Source organism: Fusarium graminearum, chromosome 4 (assembly GCF_000240135.3).
Source record: "Fusarium graminearum PH-1 chromosome 4, whole genome shotgun sequence".
NCBI lineage: Eukaryota > Fungi > Ascomycota > Sordariomycetes > Hypocreales > Nectriaceae > Fusarium > Fusarium graminearum.
This window is the reverse complement of record NC_026477.1, coordinates 6727566-6753029: the sequence shown is the minus strand read 5'-3', so window position 1 is coordinate 6753029 and position 25464 is coordinate 6727566. Positions and strand designations below refer to the sequence as shown.

The window sequence follows — 25464 nt, the reverse complement described above, 5'->3', positions numbered from 1 at the left end:
GCGCTTTTAGCTGTATCAGGGATGGCTCCGATCTTTCCTATTACGAAGACTGGCTACTCAACCCCTCGTGTGAACCAGTGGGGAAAGGAAGAAACAACGTCCCGAATAATATCCCTTCTTCGACTTTTGTAAAACAGTCTTGCCGGATCAGTCCATCATGATTCCTATCTCCCACTTGGAATTTAACGATAATTTCCTGGTTTGCGGCCTCAGTGCTCCTCGAATGATCGCCCACGCTGAATGGGGGACATGTGATTTATGTGGTGGCCGTCGGAAGTTTTGCGCTGGGCGCCCGGATGGGAAAGCTGCTATGGAAAAAATTACCCGTCTACGTCCCTCGAGGGTCAGCTGTGGTATACAAATGTTTTGCCCGTTATGTATTGGGGTAAAGTACGCAGAGTATAGTGTCTGTGTAATAGCTGGCTGGTTGGATGGCAAGATGTCACATGAAAAGTACCAAGAATGGTCCGGCAAGCGTTTGAAGAGCCTTGGTTACATGAAATGATTTATTTCGTTATCAAGATCTGTCAAACCTGCGTTATGGGTGGGTGTGACGGTGTGACGGTGATACTAAAATATCTCGATTTTTACAACAGAATGTTTGAAGTTTCTATAACATGGGGACTAAGAGCTGAATGAATTAATCGGGTCATATTCAGTATTTACATATACGTCTAAGAAAAAGTCTTTATATCCTTTACTCTCTCAACTCGTGTTTTCAACTCAAGCTTAACTCAAGCTTCGCATGAAAAAGGTGTACGGAAAGCTCCAATTTCGTAATGATGTTGCTAATACTCGTTAGTAACTTACTATAAGTTGCACGAAACACAAGACTCACAATATCCATAGCCGTAGCATAGGTTCCTCCAACTAAAACCAAGAGCCCAAAGAAGAAAGTAAAAATACAAGCAACGGCATGCAAGATATTCTCCCTGGCATACCACTTACCCCTACAGATAAGCTTGTACCACATGACCGCTGGGAAATAGAGAATAAATCCAGAAACAAAAAGTGCCGAGCTTAGCGATAGAAGGTCGTTAAAGAAGGGAATAGCTTCGCCGAGGACCCAAGAGATAATTGTTATGCCCGCGAGTGTAAGGAGCCAAGTGACCCAACCTTTGGGCGTATTGACAAAACGCACGATAGAGTTTTTGTAAAAGCGAAGGTGGACGTATTTCGCAGTGACAGTATTCCCGATTGCTCCAGAAATAAAAATCATGGGGAGAGCCACGCCAAAAGCCACCTTTGGTAGAATACCAGGTAGTGACTCGAGAGCAGGGCTGGCTACGTCTTTGCCGACAAAGACATAGATGAGCGAACCGGTGAGGGTATAAATGAAAATCTCAACACTGCCAAGTGTCCAAACTGACTTCATGAAATCCTCTGGTGTGTGCATTTCCGACATGAATGGTGTCATGTACATGGCAAAGCAGTAGGCAAAGATGATGTTGCAGATAGCCACCATGCCATCTTTGAATGTCGCATCAGGGTCAGGCCAAGCTGACCAGTCTGAGGATCCCAGACCTCCGGGTTGGTTTGCAGCATCTACACCCGATGCGATAACTGCAATACCAATGGCGGTCATGACGCATACAAGATCGATGTATCCAAGAATGGCAGCCTCTGCAAAAGAAGGCATGACGGCAAGGATAAACAACATGAAGCCTGACACGGCGCTGAAGATAAGACCACACACCTTCCCGTCGGCCAAGATGTTCAAAGCAATGCTGCCAGTAAGGACGAACGAGGAGGTGATGAGGATCAACTGAAGCACATACATGGCTCCAAACAACTCCTCTCCAAACCTCCCCATGAGCAAACCACCAATATCTCCATAATGTTGGATGGACGGATATAAGACTTTAATCTTTCCGATGATCCACGCTGTGTAAATGGCCATGAAACCAAGGGCGATACAGCAGAAGACTCCTGCAACTATGCCGAGTGTCGCAAAGGCACCAGGAAGACTGAATGTTCCCAGGCCGATGGCCTCAACGATGAGGATCACGGCGAGACGCTTCCATCCGAGGCGACGGAAGTGGGCTTCTCCTTCAGCGGTTTTTTGTTTCTCGAATTCGGTGACTGTGCCAGGGGCTTGGTCATAGGTTTGGTCTATGCGGGCAATTTGGTCAGGGTGTAGACTATCTTTTGCAGCCTGTGTATGTGGAGTAATTTTATCCATGATGACTTTTTGCAACGACTATAAAAGGGAATAATTATAAGAATACAAATCAAGTCAGAATAAACTACTTGTCTTATATATAAATCATATTCAGGTTAAAAGCGCCAAGGTCTGGGGAAGAAGTAAATCCCCAGACCAAACAACAGAATCAACAGGCCACGATCTTGCCCCCATGATATTGTACGTAAAATTTGATCGAGAAGTAGCAATTTTTTATCAAATATTTTCATGATGTGGAGTTTTGTATATAAAAATTACGTTATCCCCCATCCGCCGAGGTTCGCTTTGTGTTTGCTAGATGCGGCTCGCTTCGGGCCAATTTGGATTTTTCCCACTATTCTGATATCCAGTTGCCTCTATCGGATTAGCAGATGATCAGTGCTTAGATACGAAATGATGCCGAAGTATTCTGATAGAGAATCAAGTAGCTAATAGACAATTGTCAGGCTATTGTTTGAATTGTGGCGCGACTGCCACATGCTTCAGTTTAGACTTTAGGCTATTCATGGAAAAGGAAGCTCTGAATGTCTTGGTTGCATGGTCTTTACCTGGTAGACAGACGTCTGCTAAAAGCGCGTGATTGTAAACTCAACGAGGCATCTACAGCGATGAGTTGACATCAGAGCGCTATGGTTTAAGTAAGATGAGCACTTTTTATTCTTCAATGGTCCTCTCTCCCATGCTTCAGCTTTGTAACAAACAAAAAGGATAAACAATAACTCATTCACGGGACTCTCACTTCTTAAGGTATATAAAAAGCTTTCCTCCATTTTCCAGGACATCGTCTCTTCATACTACAAACCGCGGACCACAATGGCCACCCCTTGAGGAAGTGGCTTATGTAGCGGTCACAAGTGATTTCGAGATATCAGCAAGCATATATTCCCACTCTGAGTCCCGTGGTCCTCTAAATCTTCTAGATCGCAACGCAGACAGTTTCTACAGCAACAGACACCTTGACGCCCGCCTCCAGTGGGAGACCCCCCGGAACCCAGATGACGATCCGACATGTTCGCCCCCGGTACTATCCGTACGGTCAATCCTTTTCTCGATCTTATAACACACTCATAGCGCTCCTCTAGGGTTTTTACAAGATCACCCCGTTGTGGTGCGTGATACATCGGCGAGGCAGTCAGCCGTTTCTCAACTGCCGCTCCCAGCTGGTGATGTCCTGTGACGTTCCTATCAAAGAAAGCGTCGGCTACGATGACTCTCCCGACAAGTCAAGCGAAAGCACCCAAACTGGGACAGAAGTCGCTCCCATTTCATCAAGACCGCTTCGCACAGCTAATTCGTCTGCAAAGGATTTGACCCCGCTCGTGTTTAAAGACAATACGCGAAATACCACGACGGACTTCGAGCGCCGCCGAAGAATCGCCTGCAAAGATGCTAAGCCAAGGCCTATTCTTGTCCATCACCTCCTATGTCTCTTCACAATGTCAAACTAGAGTCAAGCTCAGCAAGGTATACATGTAGGTGATATCACCGCGCTCTGGCATCCATCAAATCGTCACCTATCATCTCGTATGACAACTTCAACTCGGTGAGAGACTGTTAAGAAGAAGAGACAATTCTGCTGGGGGCCCTTCTATTTCAAAAACTTCACGTACTTTTCAACTCTCGTTTTAAAGTGTTTTTTTATCTTTCGATAAGTCTGCTTTTGCGCTATCGGTAAAGAACTTATTTTCATTATCGACGATGACCTCCAGTTCTTACAGACATAGTGGGCAAGAAGAAATCCCTGCTTCAGTTTAATAGCAAGGCTTTTGGAGACACGGTGAGGGCTCTTCTCGGTCTTCATCAGTAACTCATATTCTCTAGAGATTGTAGCATAGAAACCGGAACTCGCACAGCTCCATGTGTTTAGTTCTTTTTTGTCTAGGAATGCTTGTTGCTGATATGAATGCACATGCTTCTAGTGACCAAGTGATTTGATACCTCGTGAGACAAAGAAACGACCAGCAAAGTCCATGTTTTCGCGCAATCTTAGCAAGACATCACTTTGCTAAATCATCTTTTTGATCATGCATACGCAAGGCACAGATTTGAGCGGCTGGTTCATTATCATTCACTCGGTCTCTTGCCCAAGGGATAAAAACTGCTTGGTTACTTTATGCTTCTTAGACCCGCTCAGGCTCTTATTTTCTATATTCTAAACTCAAGTACTGATTTCCTTCCAGAGACGTTCTCATCAACACCACTCGCAGCATTCGGGCCAGGCATGCAGATCTCGGACTGCTTGGATGGCACGTTCTTGACCCTTAAGACCACAGCCATGTGCCCATTGGGCGGGTACTTGTCTAGTCTCCTTCTTCGTACCACCGCGACCCCAAGCACCGATCAACACTCTGTCATGGAGCATGCAATCTACAAGACCGCCAAGGCCTCCGCTCATTTTCCAGTCATCGACCGAGTCTTGGTATATTCCCTGACCCAATGCAAGCCGTCTCCGTCGCTTCTTGTCTTCTTTTTTTGTGTCAAGGCGGATCTGCATTGTAGGACCCAGTCCAACCTGATCCAGGGACACAAACTCATCGTTTAATTTTGATATCTCCCTCTCTATGAACAAACTTAGATCGGGACCTCGTTCAACAATCCAATCTCTATCGTGGGTGTCATGATGACCTGTGCACTCGGCGCCATGAGCACACAGCGCCCAACCCCGATACTGTATCTCTCGGGGCACCTTGTAATGTCTGACAATTTTGTCGAGTACGATGCGTACTTGCTTGAGCCGTTCAGCCTCAGAAAGTTGCCGTGCATCAAGGCAAAACTGCTTGGATCGACGAAACATAGGGATACTGCTGTCCGGTGGGGACAAACCATCATATCCCGCTCTTGGGATTCTGACATCATAAGATATTTCTAGCCGAATCGGTCCGTCGGAACTCTTAGTAGCCCATGTGAAACTGTCGTTGTCTTCTTGACCACAATCCCATCTTGGTGTAGGACCCTTAAAGCGTGTAGGCTTGACTTTGTTGATATCGGATGGTTCCGAATAATAATAGAATTTTGTACCATGCTCTTTAGAAACCCGAGTGCGCTCGGAGGGCGATAGGGCTTGCGCAATTTTCAAGTCATTATCATCCATGACTACATCGCCAGGTACCAGATGAATCCTGTCATCGACAAAGACCCAGTTGAAATCTTCTTCAAAGTCGGTGCTAGCTTTCCAAATACTCTTCAAGGCTTTAAGAAGAGTTTCGTCTAACTCGATGCACAATTTGCATAGAGGTTTAGTATCCTTTGCGGCATCGTCTTTGTGCACGTACTCCATTTCATTGAGGGTTTGGTGGATCTGGTATGTAAGATATAGGACCATTCGGGCAGCTACGAAGTTCCCTTGCGGATGTGGGAGCCTCATCAGAGCCTTTATGGGACGCAGAAAGCTTTTCCAAATATAGAGTTCCATCTCTTCCTTAGTACACACCCTCATAAAGTCAGTGAACTGCACCATATTTTGGCACAGTCTGGCTATAACTTGTTTGATCTCATCTTCGGGCACGGCCCCAGACTCGGCTAGGTTGTTAATATGTTCTCTCAGCTCGCTATTATGTGCTGGCGAGTTATCCTTCTTAGTGAAAAAAAGTGATGCTCCTAACCGTAGTATAACAGAAATTCAACAGTAAAAAAAAAGAACGCTCGCTATTATACTCGAGAGCTGTAGCAGCCGGCAGACTTGTGATACAGGCGGAAGACTCGTCGTACATTGCACCCTAAAGCTCAAGGGCAGGTCCAAGATAACACAAACAAAGTTGTTTTATCTCTCAGGTAAGTAGTGTCAGGCTTGCCGCAACCCAGTGATCAGAAATTGAGGATCTATAGAGCGAGGAAGTGTGAAGGTGCGTGAATCTAGAAAGGTGTAGTTGCCAATGGAGGTGAGACGACCGTGAAGATCAGGCAGGCACAGCAGGCAGCAGGCACAAGTGGGGCCTGCAGAGCTACAGCCAATTCACTAATGCAGGAACATCGAAAACTCCATTGGTGCGTGGCTACTACCTATTTGCTGGTAACCATTCCAACGTGGCCCGTGTAGCAGAGATGCTAAAGCAGACTTATCTTTAGCGACTACAAGGCTGACTTCTAATGTCCAGAGGATAAGACAAACCAACCAGTGGAAACAACACCTGGTAGACTATTTCCAAGAGATATCGTTGCCCCACTAACCATCCAGTGCTAGCAAGCCCACGAAATGACGATGCGCAGATTAATAACAGCGATATTAACAACGAGTCAAGACAAATGATGAAGAGACTTTGCAAAGAAGAAAACGAATGGGTATAGTAGAATAAGTAGTAGGTAGACTAGTTGATTGCAATAAATTGTATATCTTCAACTACAAACATGACAACAATAAAATAAAGAAGTGGACCTCCCCCATGTTACATTCATCCATCTTTAGTGAGTGTGTGTGTGTGACAGTCTAGACTAGTACCTGACTAGCAAAGCAGCATGAAGAAAACGCCTCCACAATGATCGTATAGAACAGAAGAAATAAAAAACGCCGAGCCTATGGGTAAAAGCAAAGCTAACGGGACAGTGCAGATAGCCTAGCGTAGTGTGTGATAGTGTGTGGGGAACAAAGAAGAAAAAAGTCCATGGTGTTGGTGTTTGTTTGTAGTAACACTCATCGTCATGGGATAGTTGTTGTTGGCTATTTAGAAGGACAGCACTTCCATGATGTCGCCCATAGGGCTCTCTTCCCGTTGTGGTCTGCCAAAGACCAGTGGTGCGAGCGCATCAACACCCGAGTCTTCCGCCTCGATGCTTAGAGTAGAGCTGCTGGCTATCGACCTCGATGGGGAGATGGTCTTGTGCGATGTTGAAGGCGGCGCAGGCGACAGGTAGGCCGATAGCAAAGCATCCAGTTCTGGACCATTTGACAGCATTGGCAGAACAGGTCGACTGATTCGTCGGTAGTGTCTTGTCGCAGGCGGCAAACCAGTCTGAGGGCGCTGTATCGGTGCCGAGGCAGATCTCTTGCTCGGCGAGCGCGTAAACAATCGAGGCAGCTTATTAAAGCTCTTTCGAATCGAGGATGATCTGGTCGGTTCTGTTGTTGTTGTTGTCGTGGTCGTCGTGGGTGTAGTCTTTGCTCTTACCACAGAGCTCGGGTGTTCGAAAAACTCGATACCGTGGGAGACGGGAACATTGCTCGTGACGGTATTGTTAAAATCCTCTAGCAGCGAATGAATCTGGGTGTCGTCGAGGCCCTCCACCAGCTCAAACAGCTGGTCTACCGACCCGCGGTGGTGAAGGTGTTGACTATAGGTAGCGTCGTCGAGTGCCATGTTTGCGTCTCTCCCACATAGAGAGAATCGGGATCGGTGGGGGAGGAAAAAGGAACGATTGGTCAAAGCCCAGTTTTAGAAAAAGAGAGTTGGGCGGCTGCAGAGGTTTAAGGAGTCGAGACGAGACGAATCAATCCGGGCGGGTCGGGGCTCCTTCAAGAGAGAGAGAGAAAGCGAGGTTCAAGATTGAAGATTGGCAGGGATGTTTCAGACGAAATTAAACAAGCCATGACTTTTTCCTGCAATTGGTTAGTCCCCATTTCAAGGGGAATTAGGCGAGCCTCACTCAAGTTTGATGGGACAAAGTACATTGTTGTGACAACATTGAAGATGTTTTCGTACACAACTGCATCAACAAGGCGTTTCTCGGGGTTGTTCCCAGTAGTGATGTTCGTTTGTTGGAATGTGAACATCCAGACAACCAATCTGCAGGCCACATGATCGACATGCACGACAATCAATCAATCAATCACTAGGCATAAGATATTCAGGGTCTTTTTAAACTAGTTTCCTAACTAAACAAATTGATGCAAATTAGCATTGGGTGCACTGATTGAGATGAAGTCACTGCTTCAACCCCATCTTGTTCAAATAGCCGCCTCGCGCTTGTCGCAAACTTACTGTAGGGCGACCCCGAATTGTCACAATGCATTGATGATTGCTGCTAGTATCGACAATGCTCACCAAGTGACTTCTAATTATATCTTGAGCTTCACTTTTTGCATTCGTTCTAGTTTGCGTCAAGCAACGTAGTTAGCGCGTGTGTCCAATGTATCCCTACCTAACAAAGACCTCCCTTGGGCACCGCCATGAGACACTTGGTGATGCCTGAAGTGTCAGCCCTACGATTAAGTTTGTTAGAAAACAGAGAATATTATCGTGGCAACTATAGCACATCTAAGTTGCGCCATTGTTGGGCCATGCAAATTTCCCATCTTCCCATTCCATGGTAGCTCAAGCTAAGCCTGTCAAAACACTACCCTGTGGCGTAGCACAGTCATCAAATCAAACCAGACCAGTTTGACACCTCCACAAACGGCCGCAAGATGCAGGCCAATTTCAACATCAACCAAGCTTCAATCACACTCAATAATTTCGATAGAGGTAAGAGAAAGTTTGATGTCCTGACTCATGTATTGTCTGCGCCAGTGGAAGATCCCAGGGCAGAACAGATGTATGGTATTTTGTACGAGACCTCCTACTGAATACGAGACACAACCATGACACTGGCGATGAGTATAATAGATGCGAGAATCAAATTTTCACATGATACCTACCTTGTCCAGCTAGCAAAAATTAGTCAATATGGCATTGGAAGGTAACATCACCGTGGCTATTAGCTCTTTGAAAATCGTCGTGCCATATACAACACCGTTGACGATATCCTTCCATCTGTTTCAAATAGGTGTATCTAAAATCAGGGTGAAAATACCACTCCATAAAGAATCAGAGCTTCAAAATAATCCTTCCTCTCATACTTTTCGAGCTTCGTTTCTTCTTGTGTTGTACCTCGTGGGTATCAAGCTTCAAAATCATGTCAGAGTGGTGTCGTGCTATCGGATCCAGGACAGTACTCATGTAAAAAAAACATTTAACTTGAGATACCATATTGGAAGGACTAAATGTATCTTCTTTCTTACTATTTCTGGAAAACGGAAGCTAAATATGACAACTTGGATTTATCAATTCTACATCTAATGCCACAGAACATCCCAGATCAAAGATTAGTTGGCTATAACACCATTGCAAGAGCGAATCAGGCGTCTCATCCCGAGAACTGGCGAATCTCCTGTTCAAACAATTTCGCGATCAACGCATGCACCTCTTTTCCAGGGTGATACGAGTCAAAAAAGACATGTTTCTGTGGATCATTGCACAAGTGCCGCGGTACACCCTCGCTCGTATACACACCCGTAAGACATGCCGTGGGCGGGTTCAAATACTTCTCATCAAAGCCATAAGATTCTGGATCCAAAGTAATGTCCTTGAACAAATTGCCCACATCAATCACAGCTGTCTGGGCATATGCAGAATACGCAGCAGCGATGTTCTTGAGACCTTGGGTGAGAGCACTGCTGTAGACTTCAACACTTGGGATGTCGTAGTCGGGTGAGCTGTAAGTTGCTGGAAACGTTGTGATTTTGAGATAGTTGGCGAGGATGATCCTTTTTGCGCCTAGATTCAGGTCAATAAACATAAATGAGAGTTTAGAATGGACTTTGGAGTGTACCGGCATGGTATAATCTGTCAACATTCTCGTTGATCAGGCTCGTAACCTGTCCTCCGGTGATACTCGTGTTGAACAAGATGTCATTGGCGCCAATCCAATGAACAAATACATCATCAGGCCTCGGCTTATTCCACGATAAGAACGAAAAAACTTGGTCTGAGGCTGAAGGAACAGGAATTGTAGACTGAGCACCTGTACCTCCAGCAACAAAGTTGTTGTTGGTCGTCGCTCCACCAGTCGCGAGATTGATCAGCTCAAGACCAAGGTCCTTGGCCACCAGATCATTCCATTTGAGCCCATTTCTTGAATTGATCAGTACAAAAGTTTTCAATTGGAAGGATATGCCTACGAGAACGAATGTCTGTAGTAAGCCGGGTCTGCCGGCCATGTACCATTGCTGACTATCCAGGAGCCGTTCCCATTATCGCTGAAGCTGTCTCCAAAGACGATGAGGCGCGGGGCCTTGACCGTATAATAATCGGAAACGGGAAGCGCACGCACCAAAGAACTGGCACAGAGGCCAATTACCCAAGAACTCAACATTTTCGATAAAGAGGGTTGAGGTGGTGAAGTACGGTGAAGGGATGAAAGCTGTGAGATGTAACCTCGGTAAATAAGCCACCACGCTTGTGTTATGTCTTACACCCATATAAACATCGTCAATTGTGCCACAGTATCACCTCGGAGGAATTACTTCTCATCATTCGTCTGTCTGTCCGTCCGTCGGGTTTATATGACACTGGACCAGTGGTGAGGATTGAGACGGGTTCCGAAAACCGCACGACTCCAAACATCCCAACGCAATCAACTACCATCGCAGAAACACCAATTGAGGACGGCCTCATTATCTTTGGCTTTAACTTGTTCACGTCATATCTTTACATAACAATCCCAACATACACCTAATATACAAGTCTTGTCCCTCGCATCTTACAGTGCATCCATCATCCCATTCCCAAAGTCATCACCATGCTTTTTCTATAAATCTCTCCCAACCAGAAGATGATTACGATCACAGGCTCTCTCTCGTGAACCCGACGTAAAAAAAGAAAATTACAAGACATTAATTAGTGGAGATGTGCTTGCACCTCGCTCGTCACCCTCGTGCTTAGGCCTTCTTCTCGGGTGGGTTGTTGCCGCCGAACCAACCTCCGAAAGAGCCCATCATGCTGTTCATGGCCTCCTTCTGGGCAGCCTCCATCATCGCAGCTTCTTCCTTGAGCCACTTCTCTCCGTTCTCGCGGATCTGCTTCTCGAGCTCCATGTAGTTCCTCTGACCACGCTCACGGGCAACGTCCTGCAACATCTTGCCTTGTGCGAAAGCCTCGGCGGGGTTCTGCTCACCATCGGGCGACACCATCATGTTCATGTTGCTGGGCTTGAGGCCGAGCATGTTACCCAGGGCACCAACACCGGAACCATGCTTGTGCTTGTGAGTGAGCTGCTTGGCCTGGAACTCCTTGCGGGCAATAGCCTCACGGCGGGCGAACTCGGTGGGAATGTCCTTGCCGTCGAAAGACTTGATCACCTTGCGGACGTCGGAGTACTGCATGGTATGAATGTACTCAAGGAAGGGAATGAGGTTGACGAGGTTCTTGTCGTCTTTGTCACCCTTCCAGGGGTCAAGAATAATGGCGTTATCGGGCTGGTTGCGGACATGCTTGGCCTTGGTGTCGATGATGATCACCTTGGACAGGTCACGGTTAAGGTAGGAGAGGTCCTGAATTGTTAGCGCGGGCGTGGTAGTTGTTGAGAGACGTGCTTACCTTGACGATCTCTCCATCCTCAAACTTGGTAGCCTCTCGGTAGAGGGGCCACAGAATCAAGCGGAAGGGATCTAATTTCCTCATGACAGGCTCGCCAGTAGCATAAGGGGTGGTAGTAAAGAGGACCAGCTCGTAGTACTGGCTCAGGTATCGGATAAAGTAGTCCACACCAGGTCGCTTGGCGATTCTCCAACCATGCTCACGAGTCCACTCGCTGTGGATGAGAAGGTCATCCAAGCTCAGACACAGAGTATAAGGGCGCTCGAAAGTAGGGTCGGGATCGGGGAGAAGCTTCTCGAAAGCAGGCTCCTGGTAGTAAGTAACGGACTCGGTCATACGGGCCTTGGCACGCTTCCACCACAAACTAGGAGAAGGACCGTTGGGGCTATCAGAGTGACGTTCAGCCTCGATAGTATCCTCCCAGTTGCGGCCCATGTATAGAAGACTCAGAGTACCACCGGCAGCCACCGCAGTAAGCATAAATCTTGTCCACCACTTGCGGTTTCGCTCAGAGGTAGAGACATATTCCGAACGGTCGCGCTCATTGCCCTTGGACTCAGCCTCCTCCAATTCCTGCAGAGCCTGCTGCTCCTTCTTCTTGTCACCTCCCATTTCCTCAAAAAGTGTTGAAGGGATACCCTGTGTCAAGTCGGGGAGCTTGTGGAAAGGTATTTGCTCCCCCTCTTTGGGAGCCTCAGGCGATTGCTCGCTAGCCTTGTTAACGTCATTTTCGGCGGGCTTCTCGGGCGTCTTCGCAGCTTCGGCATCGTTTTGCGCCTGAGAAGGCTTCTTTTTCGATTCTTTGGGTGGTTGACCGGAGGAACGCTTGGAGTATGATCGGAGCCATGGCGAGGCAAAGTGAGGAGCAGTAGCGGGAATCGCTCGGAGAGAGGGAGATGCGACGGGCTGTGACAGACGAGCTGTCATCAAGCCCAAGCGGGAAGCCTGGGCTAATCTGGACAACATTTCGAAGGATGGGAGGTTGTTTCGATGGAGCTAGAGGTATTCCTGGCGTTGGAGGGTGGTGAAGTGGAGGGTCAAACTTCAATGGCCTAGGGTACAGACGTAAAGCTTGACGAAGTTGGTCTGATGCTCCGCCATAACCACAGCATCGTGCAGTCGACTGTGGAAAAAAAATCGCACGGTTCTGCAAGCCAAAGTGGAGCGTTCTGACGCTTTATCACCGCAGATTAACCGTGCACTGTCAATGTCGTCATCTCGTTATCACTACAGCTATCACGTGAGCTCTCTCCGGTCACGCTCCGATCATGAAGCCCCGCGCCCCTCATAGTATCCAGTCAACACCCCTAACCAAGCTTGAGATTAAAGACAGTGATTAACCAACAACGAGATTCAGTAGCAAGAAGTGTATTGTCATTCAGTGTCGAGTATTTAGGTGAATGCTCCACTTGTCTTCAAGCGCATTCTCCAGGCACTTCTCGAACAATAAACAACTTTTCTATACTTTGCCACAGTCCAATACAAATCCCGGCGATTATTCCGATAAGCTACCCGACACTAACAATAGATGTCACCAGCGCTGCCTTCTAAAGCGGATTCTTCAATCGATACCGACCTACACCATGATACACCTCATGACAAGCCTCATCCCAGAAAATTGAACAATAACCGAGGCCATCAATTACTTAATCTTTGCCATCGTCACCTAGTAGTGATTCATGATACTACCACTCGCCTTTAACTGAACTGAAAATCTCGTCTTCGCCACCTCGAATCCTTCATCTTTACCACAACTTACATATCCATCATGGCACGACGATCTAGCAAGAGCTCGGCCTCTAGGCCAGCGGGCTCAATTCGCATTGTGATGCCTTCATCTAGCCAAGCGCCTCCTGCGAAGGCTGCGCCCGAGAAAGCCGTCACCGAAGAGGACGTGAACAAACTCAGCATCGCCGACCTTACTCTTGATGTACCTCTGATCCCCTTTAGAACGAAGCGCCGCGTACCCAAAATACCGTTTCATTTCCTCGACCTACCCGCCGAAGTGCGCATCCAGATCTACACATACTTCTTCGACGATGTCCCTACACTTCTAGATCTCGGGCCTGGCAATTATAAGCGCGTACACAAGAAGCTTGGGCTCATGCGAGTCTGCAAACAGGTTCATGATGAAGCGACATTCGCTTTCTACAGTACACGAACTTTTCGTCTGTTTCCCACCTATCCTGGCAAATACTTCAAGAGCAAGAAGCCTCTGCTGGCAAGGTTGAAGCCGCAGCAGCGAAAATTCCTCACATCTCTCGAATTGCGCCTTGGCCCTGGATGGAACGCGCCGCCGCGTGGATGGGTTGTTAACCCAGCGCTCGGTCTCTCGGAATGCAAGGACGTTGAGCGCCTCAATATCTTTGTCGAGTGCGACCCCAGTGATAACATCTTCCAAGGTTGGCGCCGATCAGAAGGTTTCTACGAGGCGTTCAGCCGGAACCTTCTCACTGATGTGCTGGAGGCATTGCCTTCCCTTCGGGCTGTTCAGTTTGATGGCTGGACAAGCGTCAAAAAATCTGGAGATATGATGCAGGGTCTCATGCAAATTGTCGAGCAACAAGGCCTCAGCATTGAATGGGGCCCTGAAAGAGGATGGACTGACGCCGATGACGACGAGGAAGAGGGAACTGAGCCGGTGGGTTATCCTGAAGGATTCCCCCACCCTGGATATGAAGCGCATGGACTACTGGCTTTGGCTTAGTGTTAAAGACCCTGAGGTTATTTTTCTTGGTTCTGATGAGTTTTATGACGAGCACGATTTCATTTATATACAATAATGCAGTATATGGCTACTACTCTAGCAGTACTATGCAGCGAAATACTATCAAGTTCAATGCTATTCCAACCCGTGGTATTGTCCGTCTCTATGCTTCGTAAAGTCAAAACAAAGTCTTATCGTGCCCCAAGCATCGCGAGTGCGTTGCGCAGCTCTTGAACTGCAGTAGGCACATCCTCAAAGTTCAACGCCGATATTGCCCACTTAGCGTGCTTCTGAGCCTGGTTGATATCTTTCTGGTCTGTCGTGTAATTTGCTGGAGGAGGTGCAGATGTAGGGGCCTGCGCAGGAGGTGAGTGAGCTGGTGAGCCCCCAGGGTGTGAAGAGGCAAGGTGTGGCATCATTGGCCTGATAGGCTCGACACCTGGAGCCAGTTCGGGCTCGGGTTCAACTACGGGTGCCTTTCCAGGAGGAGCGGATGCAAGGTGTGGCAGCCATGGTCTTGCGGCTGCTGCGGCATTGAGGGGGTTTGAATGATCAATTGGTGCCTTGGTGGGATGTGAAGACGGTGGGCCCCTTGGAGGAACTGGTCCGTTTCCAACGGCCGAAGAAGTAAGGTGAGGCAAAAAGGGTCTTGCGTTTGCAGCCGCTTCAAGAGGTGCTGGTAATCCGACATCTGGTGACGCGGGCTGTGACGAAGCGAGATGAGGGAGGAATGGTCTAGCAGCAGCCGCCACAGCAAGTGGTGCTGGTGATTCTGTGCCTAGGGGCTTTCCAGGGTGCGACGAATTAAGGTGAGGCATCATAGGTCTTGCAAGAACGTCGTGATCGTCGGGTAGTTCCATGGAAGAAGGGGCACCGGTTGCTGGCTGTGCTGGAGACTCTACTGCAGGAGACACATCAGGCGGTAGGCCGACTGGCGGGCGACCAAGCTCGCCACCTGGGGTAGAACTTGTGCTCATAGGCGATGGGACAAAGGGCTCTGGTGCCTGTCCCTCTGGTTCACTTTGGGGTGGGAAATAACTAGGGTCAGTTGGGTCCTTTGTCGGCGCCTCTGTAGGTGTAGCAACTTTGGGTGAATCCCCAGCGTCTGGTGCATCTTCAACTGTCGCTGGCTGACCTCCTGTCAAGAGTTGAACTTCAGGGTCAGATGGGTCGAGACTAACACTTGGTTCGGGTTCTGGCGCTCTAGGGTTTGTCTCATTAGGGTCTTTGCCTTCACGAATTGCCTTGAGGATTCGCGCAGCGTTCCACTTTGCGAACTTGATCTTTTTCAAAACCTCGGGGTCAGGCTCGCCCCATTCACGGGTAAGATCGAAGAAAGTTGCGGCGGCATCGAATGTGTCGGCGGTTTGTCTAGGACATGTCAGCTTCGCATATATGAGTATGGTGTAAAACCCGTGATGTACCTCGTCACTTTATCAGCTCGCAGGGTACGCTCGGCGCGATCAAACGTCTGCTGGGCGAATTGCTCAACGTAGGCTTGTCCAGCAGCATTGTCGATAATCGCTTCATCGTCAGGGCGCTCCGTCTTTGTTATCTCGAGGCGCTCGATCAGGGTCTTTGTGAACTCAAAGGCTTCGTCGTCTGAGTTGTGGAGGCCCTTGCCTACGATCTGGTTGACAGCATGGTATTCACCTGCAGCCAAAGTTTTAGCTATTGTTATAAACTAGGTCGAGCTTTAGTTGTTACCTACACCAGTATGCGAGGGCGGGCTTGATGTTTCTGAGCTGGTTCGCGCGGTTGATGAACCGGCTCACTTCGGGGATCTTGAGCACGGCTGGCAGTGGTTCGGCCATGATGTGCGGTGTTTTGACAGGTTTGACAGGTTTGACAGTTTCTCGGAAATGGCTCAGATACGAAACGAGGGATAATTATTTAAAAGTCAGGGACTAAACTGGAATGACGCAAGTTTAATGTCAACTCCAAGTTGTTTTGGAGATCCTTACCCCACCTCCATCTCGATCTCCTCATTCTCTTGACTTCTGCCTTCACGTTGACGTAACGGTTTCAGTGGTTCATCTGCACCGCCACATATTTCCCCGGATTCGGTCAGCTCACGCCACATGTGGCACAAGCTGAATCCGGAACCAGCTTCACTTTCCCTCGTCTGATCACCGTGGCTTTTTCTCCGAAGATGCCACTTTGTTCTTGACGACGACAACAAGTGACGCTGGTTCCTTGTCATTGAGCCTGGTAGATAAAAAGTTGCTCCAAGACTAATCAGTATCAAATCGATACTCTTCCATTCTTCTATTTTTTACATCATCAATCTTGCATTTAATCTTCATAATGCATAACCCCACATCTCTGCTGGTCACTTTGACAGCAGCCCTGGCGGCTCTGCCCGAAGCTCAGGCTGCCATTTACACCAAGAACTCTCCTGTTCTTCAGTTGAATGCCCGCAACTATGATAAGATCATTGCAAAGTCCAACTACACCTCTGTAGGTCATCCATATTCGTTGTTATGACTCCCCACTTACATCTTCCAGATTGTCGAGTTCTACGCTCCTTGGTGTGGTCACTGTCAGAACCTGAAGCCTGCTTACGAGAAAGCTGCTAAGAACCTCGATGGTCTCGCTCAGGTTGCTGCCATTGACTGTGACGATGACGCCAACAAGCAGCTTTGCGGTTCCATGGGTGTCCAGGGCTTTCCCACTCTCAAGATTGTCCGCCCTGGCAAGAAGTCTGGTAAGCCCGTCGTAGAGGATTACCAGGGCCAGCGAACTGCCGGTGCTATCCAGGAGGCTGTTATGAGCAAGATCAACAACCACGTTACTCGTGTGAGTGATAAGGATCTTGACTCTTTCCTTGCAGGTGACAAGCCCAAGGCTATTCTGTTTACTCAAAAGGGAACTACCAGTGCGCTCATTCGAAGCATTGCCATTGACTTCCTCGATGTAATCTCTGTGGGCCAGATCCGTGATAAGGAAGCGGGTGCTGTCAAGAAGTTCGGCGTCGAGAAGTTCCCTGCTCTTGTCCTTATCCCCGGTGAGGGCAAGGATCATATTGTCTACGATGGTGAGATGGCCAAGAAGGACATGGTCAAGTTCCTCACCCAAGCCGGACAACCTAACCCTATCCACGCTTCTGGCAATACCAAGAGCACCAAGGGCAAGAAGGATGACACCAAGAACACCAAGACGAAGAAGGACGACACCAAGAGCGCTAAAAAGAACAAGTCCACCGAAGCCGCCAAGGAACCTGCCGCCGAATCAAAGGAACCCGCTGCTGAGCCTATCCCCTCCATTGTTCCTATCTCTACTATCAAGAGCTTGGAGAAGCTCACCGAGGAGTGTCTTGCTCCCAAGTCCCACACCTGTGTCCTTCTCTTCACTCCTGGTGAAGCTGGCGAGAAGGCTGTAGAGTCGCTCTCCCACCTTAACACCAAGTACGTCCACGGAGGCCGCAACACTATCCCTTTCATCTCCATCCCCAGCGACAGCGACGCCGCCTCCACTCTCCCCAAGGCCCTTGGACTCAACGACAAGGTCAACCTGATTGCTATCAACACCCGCCGCAACTGGTGGCGCCAGTACTCAGGCGACTTTAGCCTTTCAAGCGTTGAGAGCTGGATTGATGCCATTCGCATGGGCGAGGGTGCCAAGAAGAAGCTCCCCGAAGGCGTTGTCGTTGAGAAGAAGGCCGGGTCCACCAAGGCCACCGACCCCGAACCCGAGATCGAGACTGATGGTCCCGACGATGTCAAGACCGTTATCGAGACTGAGATTGAGACCGAGTACGAGACTGTCACCGGCGCTGATGGAGAGGAGACCCGAACCGTCGTCGAGACTGAAGTTGAGTACGAGACTCAAACTGAGACTGAGCACGCTGAAGAGACTGCCGAGCCTGAGGCCCAGCCTGTCGCTGAGTCCGAAGCCGAGCCCAAGACCAAGGACCAGATCAAGCACGAGGAGCTGTAAAACATATGTTTCATCTTGAATCTTACAATTAGCCCGTTACACTATGATGTTATTCTAGCGCTGAAGACATACCTGTAGCTTAGAAACTACGGATCAAACAAAGAACTCCAAACTTATTTTTTCTGGCCCGATGCGAAAACCCTTGGTATCAATGTTCTATCCATCCAAATCCATCACCGCGTCACTTCTTTCCACAGCGCCCTCCCTAACCATCTCTGCGCCCTTGTCTTTCACCACTTGATCCAAGAACTGCTTGACCTGCTTGCATCCGTCCACACCTACTACCAACATACCCTCCAATCTGCTGACTTGCACACGACTCTCGCACACCAAGACTGCAACTCGATCGGTATCGCCGTGCGTCGCGACGGTAAGGAATGGAAGTTCCTGCTCCTCCTGGTTGTTCAAGTCGAGTAGGGGATCGGCGTTGTCGTCGCCAGCGGCGTATGTAGATGTAGAGCCCGCCGTGCACGCGGCAATGTAGTCCGACATGGGAATACCAGCATCGATAAGCGCAAGTGTTGTAGCGTTGATTAGAGCAGCGAGTAGCGATCCGTCTTGTGAAAGAACGTGAAGGGAGATTGAGATAGAGGAGTTAGGGAACAAATGCGTATGTAAGTTCGAAGAGAGAGCATTGGCAATCGTAGTTTCGATCTCCTGGATCCGCCTGCAAAACCGTTAGTCCATCGCAATCGGTCATGGGCAAAGAAAAACTCACTTGTCATTGCGCCCTCGCTTCTTGCGATCCACGCTTGAGAACCCTGCGACCACAACGTTGACATTGATCGCCGCCATATCACGGCCCGCCTGCTGTCCGCCGCGTCGTTGCTGTTGCTCCGAAGGACCTGTCACGACACACATGACTTTTGTATGGCCCATTTCGAGATATGATGAACCGTCGGCGGCATCTTGAGTCCTAATCTGAGCGTGAAGACGACGGAGTTCGTTCCATCTTCTTCCGTCGACGCGCAGAAGCGCTAATGAGTATGTCGAGGTGTCGAGAGGCATTGTGTTTCGTTATGTTTGTATGTATGGATGATTGAGCTTCAATAGCAGGGCTGCGCATCGCCAAAGGCTGCTCATGGTGGGGGAAATTTTCTATGGAAGAACTGTGGCGTTCAAGGTGTGGCTGCAGCTATCTCGGATTATTTTGGCGTTCGGATTAACCCCAGCAAGGACCATCGGCTTTGGAACATTTGCTGCTTTCATCTCCGATAACCATGTACGGGATAGTGCCCTTGGAGATCTGATGTCCGAATACAACATCCACACACTAACGCCGACCTTTCGTCCCGTTCCAATTCGGTGATGTAATACTGAGCGCCATAAATCCGTGTGCTACCCAATAACGTGCGGAATTAAGCGGCACTAGAGTTTATCCTGCTGAGTAAAAGCATGTGTCTTGTTATCAATACACTTTACGGTAGCATTCATGACGGAATTAAGCATCTCTTGAGGGGACGGGCTTTGGTGATGTTTTATTGATAGCGTCAACTATTAGCTATTGCATCCGGCGCTCCACTGCCGTATGCGTGGTATATATAAGTTATCGTGCTCTTCCTTGGAGATCTGTATATCCTCAATACACCTCTCAGCAATACTATCTCATCCATAAACACTAATTGAGTCTTCACTTTAACAAAATACCCTGTCAAACATCAACATACCTCACCATGTCTTCTCTTCCCCAAACATACAAGGCCTGTGTCATCGAGAAAGCCAATGCTCCCTTCACACTCAAGGATGTCCCCCTGAAGCACCCCTCAAAGGGCCAAATTCTCGTCAAGGTCCTCGCCTGCGGTGTCTGTTTCTCAGACGTGGGTGTGAGCGAAGGCCACATGGGCGACGTCTTTCCCCGCGTCCCCGGCCATGAAATCATCGGCGATGTCGTCGAAGTCGGCGAAGACGTTGACAACTTTAAGAACGGCGACCGAGTTGGTGGACCTTGGCACGGCGGCCATGATCGAACTTGCCGACAGTGTCAACGAGCGCAGTTCCAAATGTGCGACCACAAGGAGGTCAATGGTGTGAGTCGAGATGGTGGCTTCGCTGAGTATGTCCTCCTTCGCTCAGAGGCTGTTGTCCGGGTACCCAAGGAGATTGAACCCGCCGACGCTGCTCCTCTTCTTTGCGCTGGTGTCACTGTCTTTAACGGTATCCGCAAGATGCACGTTGAGCAGGGCCGCATCGTCGCAGTTCAGGGTCTCGGTGGCCTAGGTCATCTTGCAGTACAGTACGCCTACAAGATGGGTTACGAAGTCGCCGTTCTTTCTTCAACCGACGACAAGGCCGACTTTGCAAAGAAGCTCGGCGCTCACCACTACATCAACACCAAGACTAGCGACGTCGGCGAAGAACTCAACAAGCTTGGAGGTGCATCAATCATCGTCCAGACAGCACCCAACCCCAAGGCCATCTCTCCTCTCATCCAAGGACTCGCCCCCGAAGGCAAGTTGCTCAACCTCGCGCCCGTTGGTGGTGCAGAGTTTGATACCGTGGCTTTGGTGCTGAAGGGCGCCAGCGTTGTTGGCTGGCCCAGCGGTCATGCTCTTGACTCCGAGGAGGCGCTGCGCTTCTCTTTGACGCATGGAGTCAAGTGTATGGTTGAGAAGTATCCATTGGAAAAGGTCCAGGATGCAGTCGATAGCCTGAAGGCTGGCAAGCCTCGATTCAGGAATGTCTTGGTAATGGAGTAAAGAAATGTTGGCGTCTTTGTTGTTCGCAGGGCATAATATTGGGTTATATGTTGGAACCGACTTTATATACTAGTAATGGCTTGGCAATTGATGATTGATGAGAAGCAATGAGAAGTTCGGCAATTGACTCGTGAAACTGATATGACTTTTTTATGGCATCTCTTTCTCAGTCCCATGGATGCAAACACGCAACACATAAAACATGTGTATTGATTGTACCACTGGTTATCGATCTCATCTACGTCTCTTCACGCTCATTCTGATCGCAGACACTTTCCAATCGTTATTCATTCTTGCTTCTCAATTAATAGGGCAAAAGTACATATCGAAAGCCACAGCTCAATTAACCGTTCGACTCGACTTTCCAGCATTGCTCCTCATGTGTCGTCACTCCCGGGGTATCTATCATACGCGCGCGCGCTCTCATTAGGCCATCCATCTTACTTCTCATTATTCTTCTCATCCATGCAGATACACAGCGCTGCCATGAGCGCCATGTCGACACCAGGCGCGACCATCAGAGCGTAGGTCTGCTGACCAAAGATCATGTCACGACCGCTAAGGATCTTGCGATCGATGCGCGCAACAACAGTGTTTGTAGACTTGTCAAAGATATCAGCTGCATAATCGAACCAATTGCCCTTCATTTCCAGAATCTCTGCGGTGCCGTCACTGGAGGTAAAGGTAGCAGTGGCCTTGGAGCCCATGACTAAATAGAGAGTTAGGATGCGATTTTTATCAATAATAAATACGGTAAAAAAAAACTTACGCTTGAAACTGTTCTTGACCTCCATGATCTTGGCACCCTGGGCATCTTCCACGGCGTAGGTAGCGTGGATGTGGAGGTGCTCCTTGACGATGGAAAAGAGGTGGTTGCCATGCATGTCAAAGACCTTTTTGCGACCCGAGATGCTCATCACTTTGCCCTCGACCTTGAGGATGGGCTGGCCATTGGCAAGCTTGATGTCGAAGCTGTCGCCAGTCAGGGACATGACTTTTTCTTTGAGGACGAGCGTCTCTGTTTGGGAGGCGATGAGGTTTTGGAAGACGCCGACCTTGCGAGGTGCGGCTTGGAGTTGAACGGCAGCCATGATTGTGTTTTTTTAGGATGAATAATTGAGCTTAAGAAAATGGTATTGGAGATGTTAAGTCGTGTTTAGTGATGCCGTCAAGATGGTGGGTTTGTTGTATTTATACAGGTTTACTGTCAGCAAATAGAGGGGACCCGTGTGGTACAAATGTCACATGTAACTTCCTCAACCACTTCAGGACCCCTCATAGCGGCGAGAGCTGAGAACATGTGTCTAATGGATAGCTTGAGGCTGAAGGGAGAACAATCCACAAACAAGGCGCAGTCTAGCGACGGCGTCGGCAAGGCTGATCAACATCAAAAGATACCAAGAATTCTTAAACGAGCGGCCTCAATCTATCATGAGGATTCGGGATTGCGTCACATCAATTATGGAGTGAAACATACAAGCTTTGAATGACAATGATCGTCAAAGGAAAGCATTTACAGCCCCCAACTCACAAATTGATCGACATAAATCAGGCTCGCGTATCATTAATTCCGTCAGTCAACGGAAAAGGAAACGACCGGAGGATATCATGTTGGAAGGTGCTTATTCGTCAATCCACCCTGCCGGTACTCGTCGCTTTTGTCTTGGCCAGGGAAAAAGCGCCGCTCGTTTTCGGGTATGTACGGTTTGATGTTGGGCTTTGCAAGAGATAAGAGGGAGCTAACGCCACACGAAAGTTGTAAGATTTTATTACATCAAGCTCGGAAAAAGTCAAAATAAACATGGAAAATATATACAGTCCATGTCTACTCCTATCAGTCCTTAATTGGTTGTTGTCGAACTAATTCAACACGTCTTGTGTCCCACCCTAGAGGCCGTCAACACCACAAACTCACGACATAAGCTGCAATCTTGACTATCCCCAACATCAAACAATCACGTGATTGATTCAACAGTCTTCCAAGACTTGTCCGGTCTGGTGGTCTAGTGGTATGATTCTCGCTTAGGGAAAACCCTATAGCATAGCTTGCGAGAGGTCCCGGGTTCAATCCCCGGCCAGACCCTTCCTTTTGCTGGTTGCATCTGTTGACAGGTGGTGGCTTGATTCCTTTTTATACTGGCGTTGTGTCTCTGTTTTTTTCTTGCCCAATAGGGTTCGTGAAGGAGGTTGTGGCTTTGGCCGTTGGGACGGGAGGAACGTTAGCACAAGTACAACCGTCAAGCCTTGATTGTGATATACTTGGTTCCATCAATTCACATCACAAGCCTTGATCACATATCTATAGTTACTGTTGTCACGATTCTTTAGAGGCAAATAATACTGAAAAAATAGCCAACATTTGTCTATCCGTAATCTATCCATAAAATATTACAAGAAACAGATCTCGGGTGCGAGAAAAAAGTAAAAAAGACACGCTAATGGGCGTCAATCACCCCAGAATCCATTTAGGACATTTACAGAGCAAGCATGGCGAAGAAGGCAAGGGCGGCAGCAGAGAAGGTCAAGCCAGCAGCACCGTTGACAGTGCTGGGGGTCTCAGCGGCGGCGGCACCAGTCTCAGAGCTGGAGCCAGCCTCGGACTTAGATCCAGACTCGGAGCTGGAGCCGGAGCCGGAGGAGCCAGAAGAACCAGAGCCGGAGGAGCCAGACTCGGAAGCGTCACCAGAGCCAGAGGAGCCAGACTCGGAGCTGGAACCGGAGCCGGAGCCAGAGGTGGGCTTGGAGGAAGAACCAGTGCCAGTGGCAGTGGAGTCCTCGCTGTCGCTGGAGCCGCTGGTGGCAGAGGCAGTGGCAGTGACGAAGGTACCGGTAGAGTGAGAGTCACCAGTAGCCTTGGAAGCGTGGGTGGAGGTCTTGGTCTTGGACTCGGCGGAGCTGGAGGTTTCATCGTCGACCTTGTCGCAAGAGAGATCGAAGAGAGGAGTGGTGGAGAGGTTCTCGGTAATGGCGAACTTCATCTTGTTGTCGGGGTTGGAGTCACGGAGGTTGTACCAGAAGGTGGGGACCTTGTTGAAGAGGCTCTTGCAGCCAACATCCTGCCAGTACTTCTGGGCGTTCTTGACGCTGGGAACAGCCTCATCCCAATCGGGACCCTTGTAGGGCCATCCGGTCTCGGTGACCCAGACGGGCTTACCACCAGAGGTGGCGACGGTGGCATCATAGGCCTTGTTGAAGAGCTTGGCAGCGTTGTCGATGCTATTGCCCTTGCCGTTCTCGTAGTAGGGGTACTCATCGACTCCGATGAAGTCAATGGCATCGAGGACGGGCTTGTTGGTGACGTTGCCCCAGACATCCCAGGTGTCGACGTGGCCGAGGGGAACCTTGGCGATGGGGGTGCCCTTGAAGGCAGAGCGGAAGTCGTCGATGAAGTCAACGAGAGCATCGGGCTGGACACCGACACCACCCTTGTTCTTGACACCGGTAACGGAGTTACGGTAGAGATCCTCACTACCGACGGAAACACCAATGACGAGGTCGGTCAGCTTGGAACCGTACTTCTCGACGGCCTTCTTGAGGGCGCTGATCTCATTGTCGATGTTGTCGGTACCAGAGGTCCAGACACCGAGGAGGATCTGGGTCTTGGTGTCGATGGCAGCCTCGAAAGCCTCGATGGGGTCATCCTGGGAGTAGGCCTGGATGTTGGTGTAGAGACGGACGGCGTTGAAGTCACCGGGGGAGGTCTTGAGGTTCTGAGCAGTCTCGAACTCGGCCTGGAAGTCGGCCTTGAACTTGGCCTCTCGGTTGGCGAGGGTAGCACCAGAGTTGAAACCAAGGTAGTTCTTGGCCTCGGCGCCCATGGCGAGGGCACCAACGGCAACGGCAGCGGATGAAACCTTCATGATGACTGATTGACTAGATTATCGATCGGTTTGTGGTGATACTTTTATTCGGTACAACGTTGAGCACGGTCACACCACGTTAGACTGTTAAAAAGTCTATTTAAAAAAAAGGAGTGTGAGTTTAGTTTGGAAATAAGAGCCGTTGGGCGGTTTCAAAAGAGAGTGACGAGGAAATAATAAGAAAAGTCTACCCCAAAAAAAAGAGAGATAGATGGACGGAAAGAGAGGAAATGTCTGGATGAAGAATGAGAGAAGACGTCTTTTGTTTTTGAATCCGGAACGCGCTGAGATTAGGTAGGGGCGGGTCGGTTGCAGCGGGCGTGGAGCCGTCACGTGTCGGACAAGCACTAAGTGCCCGGTTTTTCAGGGGAATGCTTACGACGCTGGTCCACTAAGTTATGGTTAAACCGCTAAGAATAGCATGCAAATGTCTTGGGTACAGGCGTTGATTGGTTGTGGATGGCAGCTTCTCCTGTCTCATACCCGGCTAGTAATCTTGCGGTATGATCGTCGATAAAACAATCAAGAGATTGAATGATGGCTCACCACGTATTCACGAGTAATGCGCTCTTACCTAACTTTGTGGTATTCGCTATGTATCCCTACACGGTACTTCTCGTACCCTTAGATTTGATACGACCTTGTTATTCGTTTTTCTGTTCTGTCAAGTCTCTTCCGAAACTCTTTGTTGATGAGACGCCGAATCTTTGTTGATAGACACGGGTAGCGGCAGTTTATGCAAGGAACAGCCATGGCTGTCCAAAACACGCCAATCAGTGAGAACAGATGAAAA

The 25464-nt window shown here is 49.0% G+C and overlaps 13 protein-coding genes and 1 non-coding gene across 14 annotated transcripts; 5 read left to right on the top strand and 9 right to left on the bottom strand.

Moving 5' to 3' along the window:
- Nucleotides 1-157: 157 nt before the first annotated feature.
- On the top strand, nt 158-505 carry FGSG_13568 (uncharacterized protein; the record flags this gene model as incomplete). Its single annotated transcript, XM_011330089.1, has 1 exon — nt 158-505. The coding sequence occupies one exon, from the start codon at nt 158-160 to the stop codon at nt 503-505; it is 348 nt and encodes a 115-aa protein (XP_011328391.1).
- A 229-nt stretch (nt 506-734) lies between these two features.
- FGSG_09354 (N amino acid transport system protein) lies at nt 735-2182 on the bottom strand (the record flags this gene model as incomplete). The annotated part of the gene is made up of 2 exons (XM_011330088.1): nt 735-788; nt 839-2182. The coding sequence occupies 2 exons, from the start codon at nt 2180-2182 to the stop codon at nt 735-737; spliced, it is 1398 nt and encodes a 465-aa protein (XP_011328390.1).
- A 2191-nt stretch (nt 2183-4373) lies between these two features.
- On the bottom strand, nt 4374-5639 carry FGSG_09356 (uncharacterized protein; the record flags this gene model as incomplete). Its single annotated transcript, XM_011330087.1, has 2 exons — nt 4374-5480; nt 5613-5639. The coding sequence occupies 2 exons, from the start codon at nt 5637-5639 to the stop codon at nt 4374-4376; spliced, it is 1134 nt and encodes a 377-aa protein (XP_011328389.1).
- A 1283-nt stretch (nt 5640-6922) lies between these two features.
- Nucleotides 6923-7473, bottom strand: FGSG_09357 (uncharacterized protein; the record flags this gene model as incomplete). The annotated part of the gene is made up of 2 exons (XM_011330086.1): nt 6923-7159; nt 7285-7473. 2 exons carry the CDS (start codon nt 7471-7473, stop codon nt 6923-6925), a joined length of 426 nt encoding a protein of 141 aa, XP_011328388.1.
- A 1765-nt stretch (nt 7474-9238) lies between these two features.
- FGSG_09358 (uncharacterized protein) lies at nt 9239-10246 on the bottom strand (the record flags this gene model as incomplete). Its single annotated transcript, XM_011330085.1, has 3 exons — nt 9239-9648; nt 9704-10005; nt 10053-10246. 3 exons carry the CDS (start codon nt 10244-10246, stop codon nt 9239-9241), a joined length of 906 nt encoding a protein of 301 aa, XP_011328387.1.
- Nucleotides 10247-10567: 321 nt separating this feature from the next.
- Nucleotides 10568-12435, bottom strand: FGSG_09359 (uncharacterized protein; the record flags this gene model as incomplete). Its single annotated transcript, XM_011330084.1, has 2 exons — nt 10568-11423; nt 11470-12435. The coding sequence occupies 2 exons, from the start codon at nt 12433-12435 to the stop codon at nt 10812-10814; spliced, it is 1578 nt and encodes a 525-aa protein (XP_011328386.1). The 3' UTR covers nt 10568-10811.
- A 615-nt stretch (nt 12436-13050) lies between these two features.
- On the top strand, nt 13051-14750 carry FGSG_09360 (uncharacterized protein). Its single transcript, XM_011330083.1, has one exon. The coding sequence runs from the start codon at nt 13238-13240 to the stop codon at nt 14174-14176; it is 939 nt and encodes a 312-aa protein (XP_011328385.1). The 5' UTR covers nt 13051-13237; the 3' UTR covers nt 14177-14750.
- Nucleotides 14368-15990, bottom strand: FGSG_09361 (uncharacterized protein; the record flags this gene model as incomplete). Its single annotated transcript, XM_011330082.1, has 3 exons — nt 14368-15547; nt 15601-15829; nt 15888-15990. 3 exons carry the CDS (start codon nt 15988-15990, stop codon nt 14368-14370), a joined length of 1512 nt encoding a protein of 503 aa, XP_011328384.1.
- Nucleotides 15991-16483: 493 nt separating this feature from the next.
- On the top strand, nt 16484-18115 carry FGSG_09362 (uncharacterized protein; the record flags this gene model as incomplete). The annotated part of the gene is made up of 2 exons (XM_011330081.1): nt 16484-16636; nt 16694-18115. 2 exons carry the CDS (start codon nt 16484-16486, stop codon nt 18113-18115), a joined length of 1575 nt encoding a protein of 524 aa, XP_011328383.1.
- A 25-nt stretch (nt 18116-18140) lies between these two features.
- FGSG_09363 (uncharacterized protein) lies at nt 18141-19142 on the bottom strand. Its single transcript, XM_011330080.1, has 2 exons — nt 18834-19142; nt 18141-18782 (listed from the first exon to the last, which is right to left on the bottom strand). Exons 1-2 carry the CDS (start codon nt 19121-19123, stop codon nt 18272-18274), a joined length of 801 nt encoding a protein of 266 aa, XP_011328382.1. The 5' UTR covers nt 19124-19142; the 3' UTR covers nt 18141-18271.
- Nucleotides 19143-19788: 646 nt separating this feature from the next.
- FGSG_09364 (uncharacterized protein) lies at nt 19789-20811 on the top strand (the record flags this gene model as incomplete). The annotated part of the gene is made up of 1 exon (XM_011330079.1): nt 19789-20811. The coding sequence occupies one exon, from the start codon at nt 19789-19791 to the stop codon at nt 20809-20811; it is 1023 nt and encodes a 340-aa protein (XP_011328381.1).
- Nucleotides 20812-21251: 440 nt separating this feature from the next.
- Nucleotides 21252-21902, bottom strand: FGSG_09365 (uncharacterized protein; the record flags this gene model as incomplete). Its single annotated transcript, XM_011330078.1, has 2 exons — nt 21252-21520; nt 21581-21902. 2 exons carry the CDS (start codon nt 21900-21902, stop codon nt 21252-21254), a joined length of 591 nt encoding a protein of 196 aa, XP_011328380.1.
- A 901-nt stretch (nt 21903-22803) lies between these two features.
- FGSG_20730 lies at nt 22804-22894 on the top strand. Its single transcript has one exon. It is a non-coding gene; the product is annotated as a tRNA-Pro (tRNA).
- Nucleotides 22895-23285: 391 nt separating this feature from the next.
- Nucleotides 23286-24671, bottom strand: FGSG_09366 (uncharacterized protein; the record flags this gene model as incomplete). The annotated part of the gene is made up of 1 exon (XM_011330077.1): nt 23286-24671. One exon carries the CDS (start codon nt 24669-24671, stop codon nt 23286-23288), a length of 1386 nt encoding a protein of 461 aa, XP_011328379.1.
- Between the last annotated feature and the right edge of the window lie 793 nt (nt 24672-25464).

Coding starts and splice junctions, on each gene's coding strand:
- FGSG_09360 (XM_011330083.1), top strand. CDS start 13,238: ATGGCACGACGATCTAGCAAGAGCTCGGCCTCTAGGCCAGCGGGCTCA.
- FGSG_09363 (XM_011330080.1), bottom strand. CDS start 19,123: ATGCCTCTCGACACCTCGACATACTCATTAGCGCTTCTGCGCGTCGAC. Junction 18,783..18,833: donor AAGCGAGGGCGCAATGACAA/GTGAGTTTTTCT, acceptor ACGGTTTTGCAG/GCGGATCCAGGAGATCGAAA.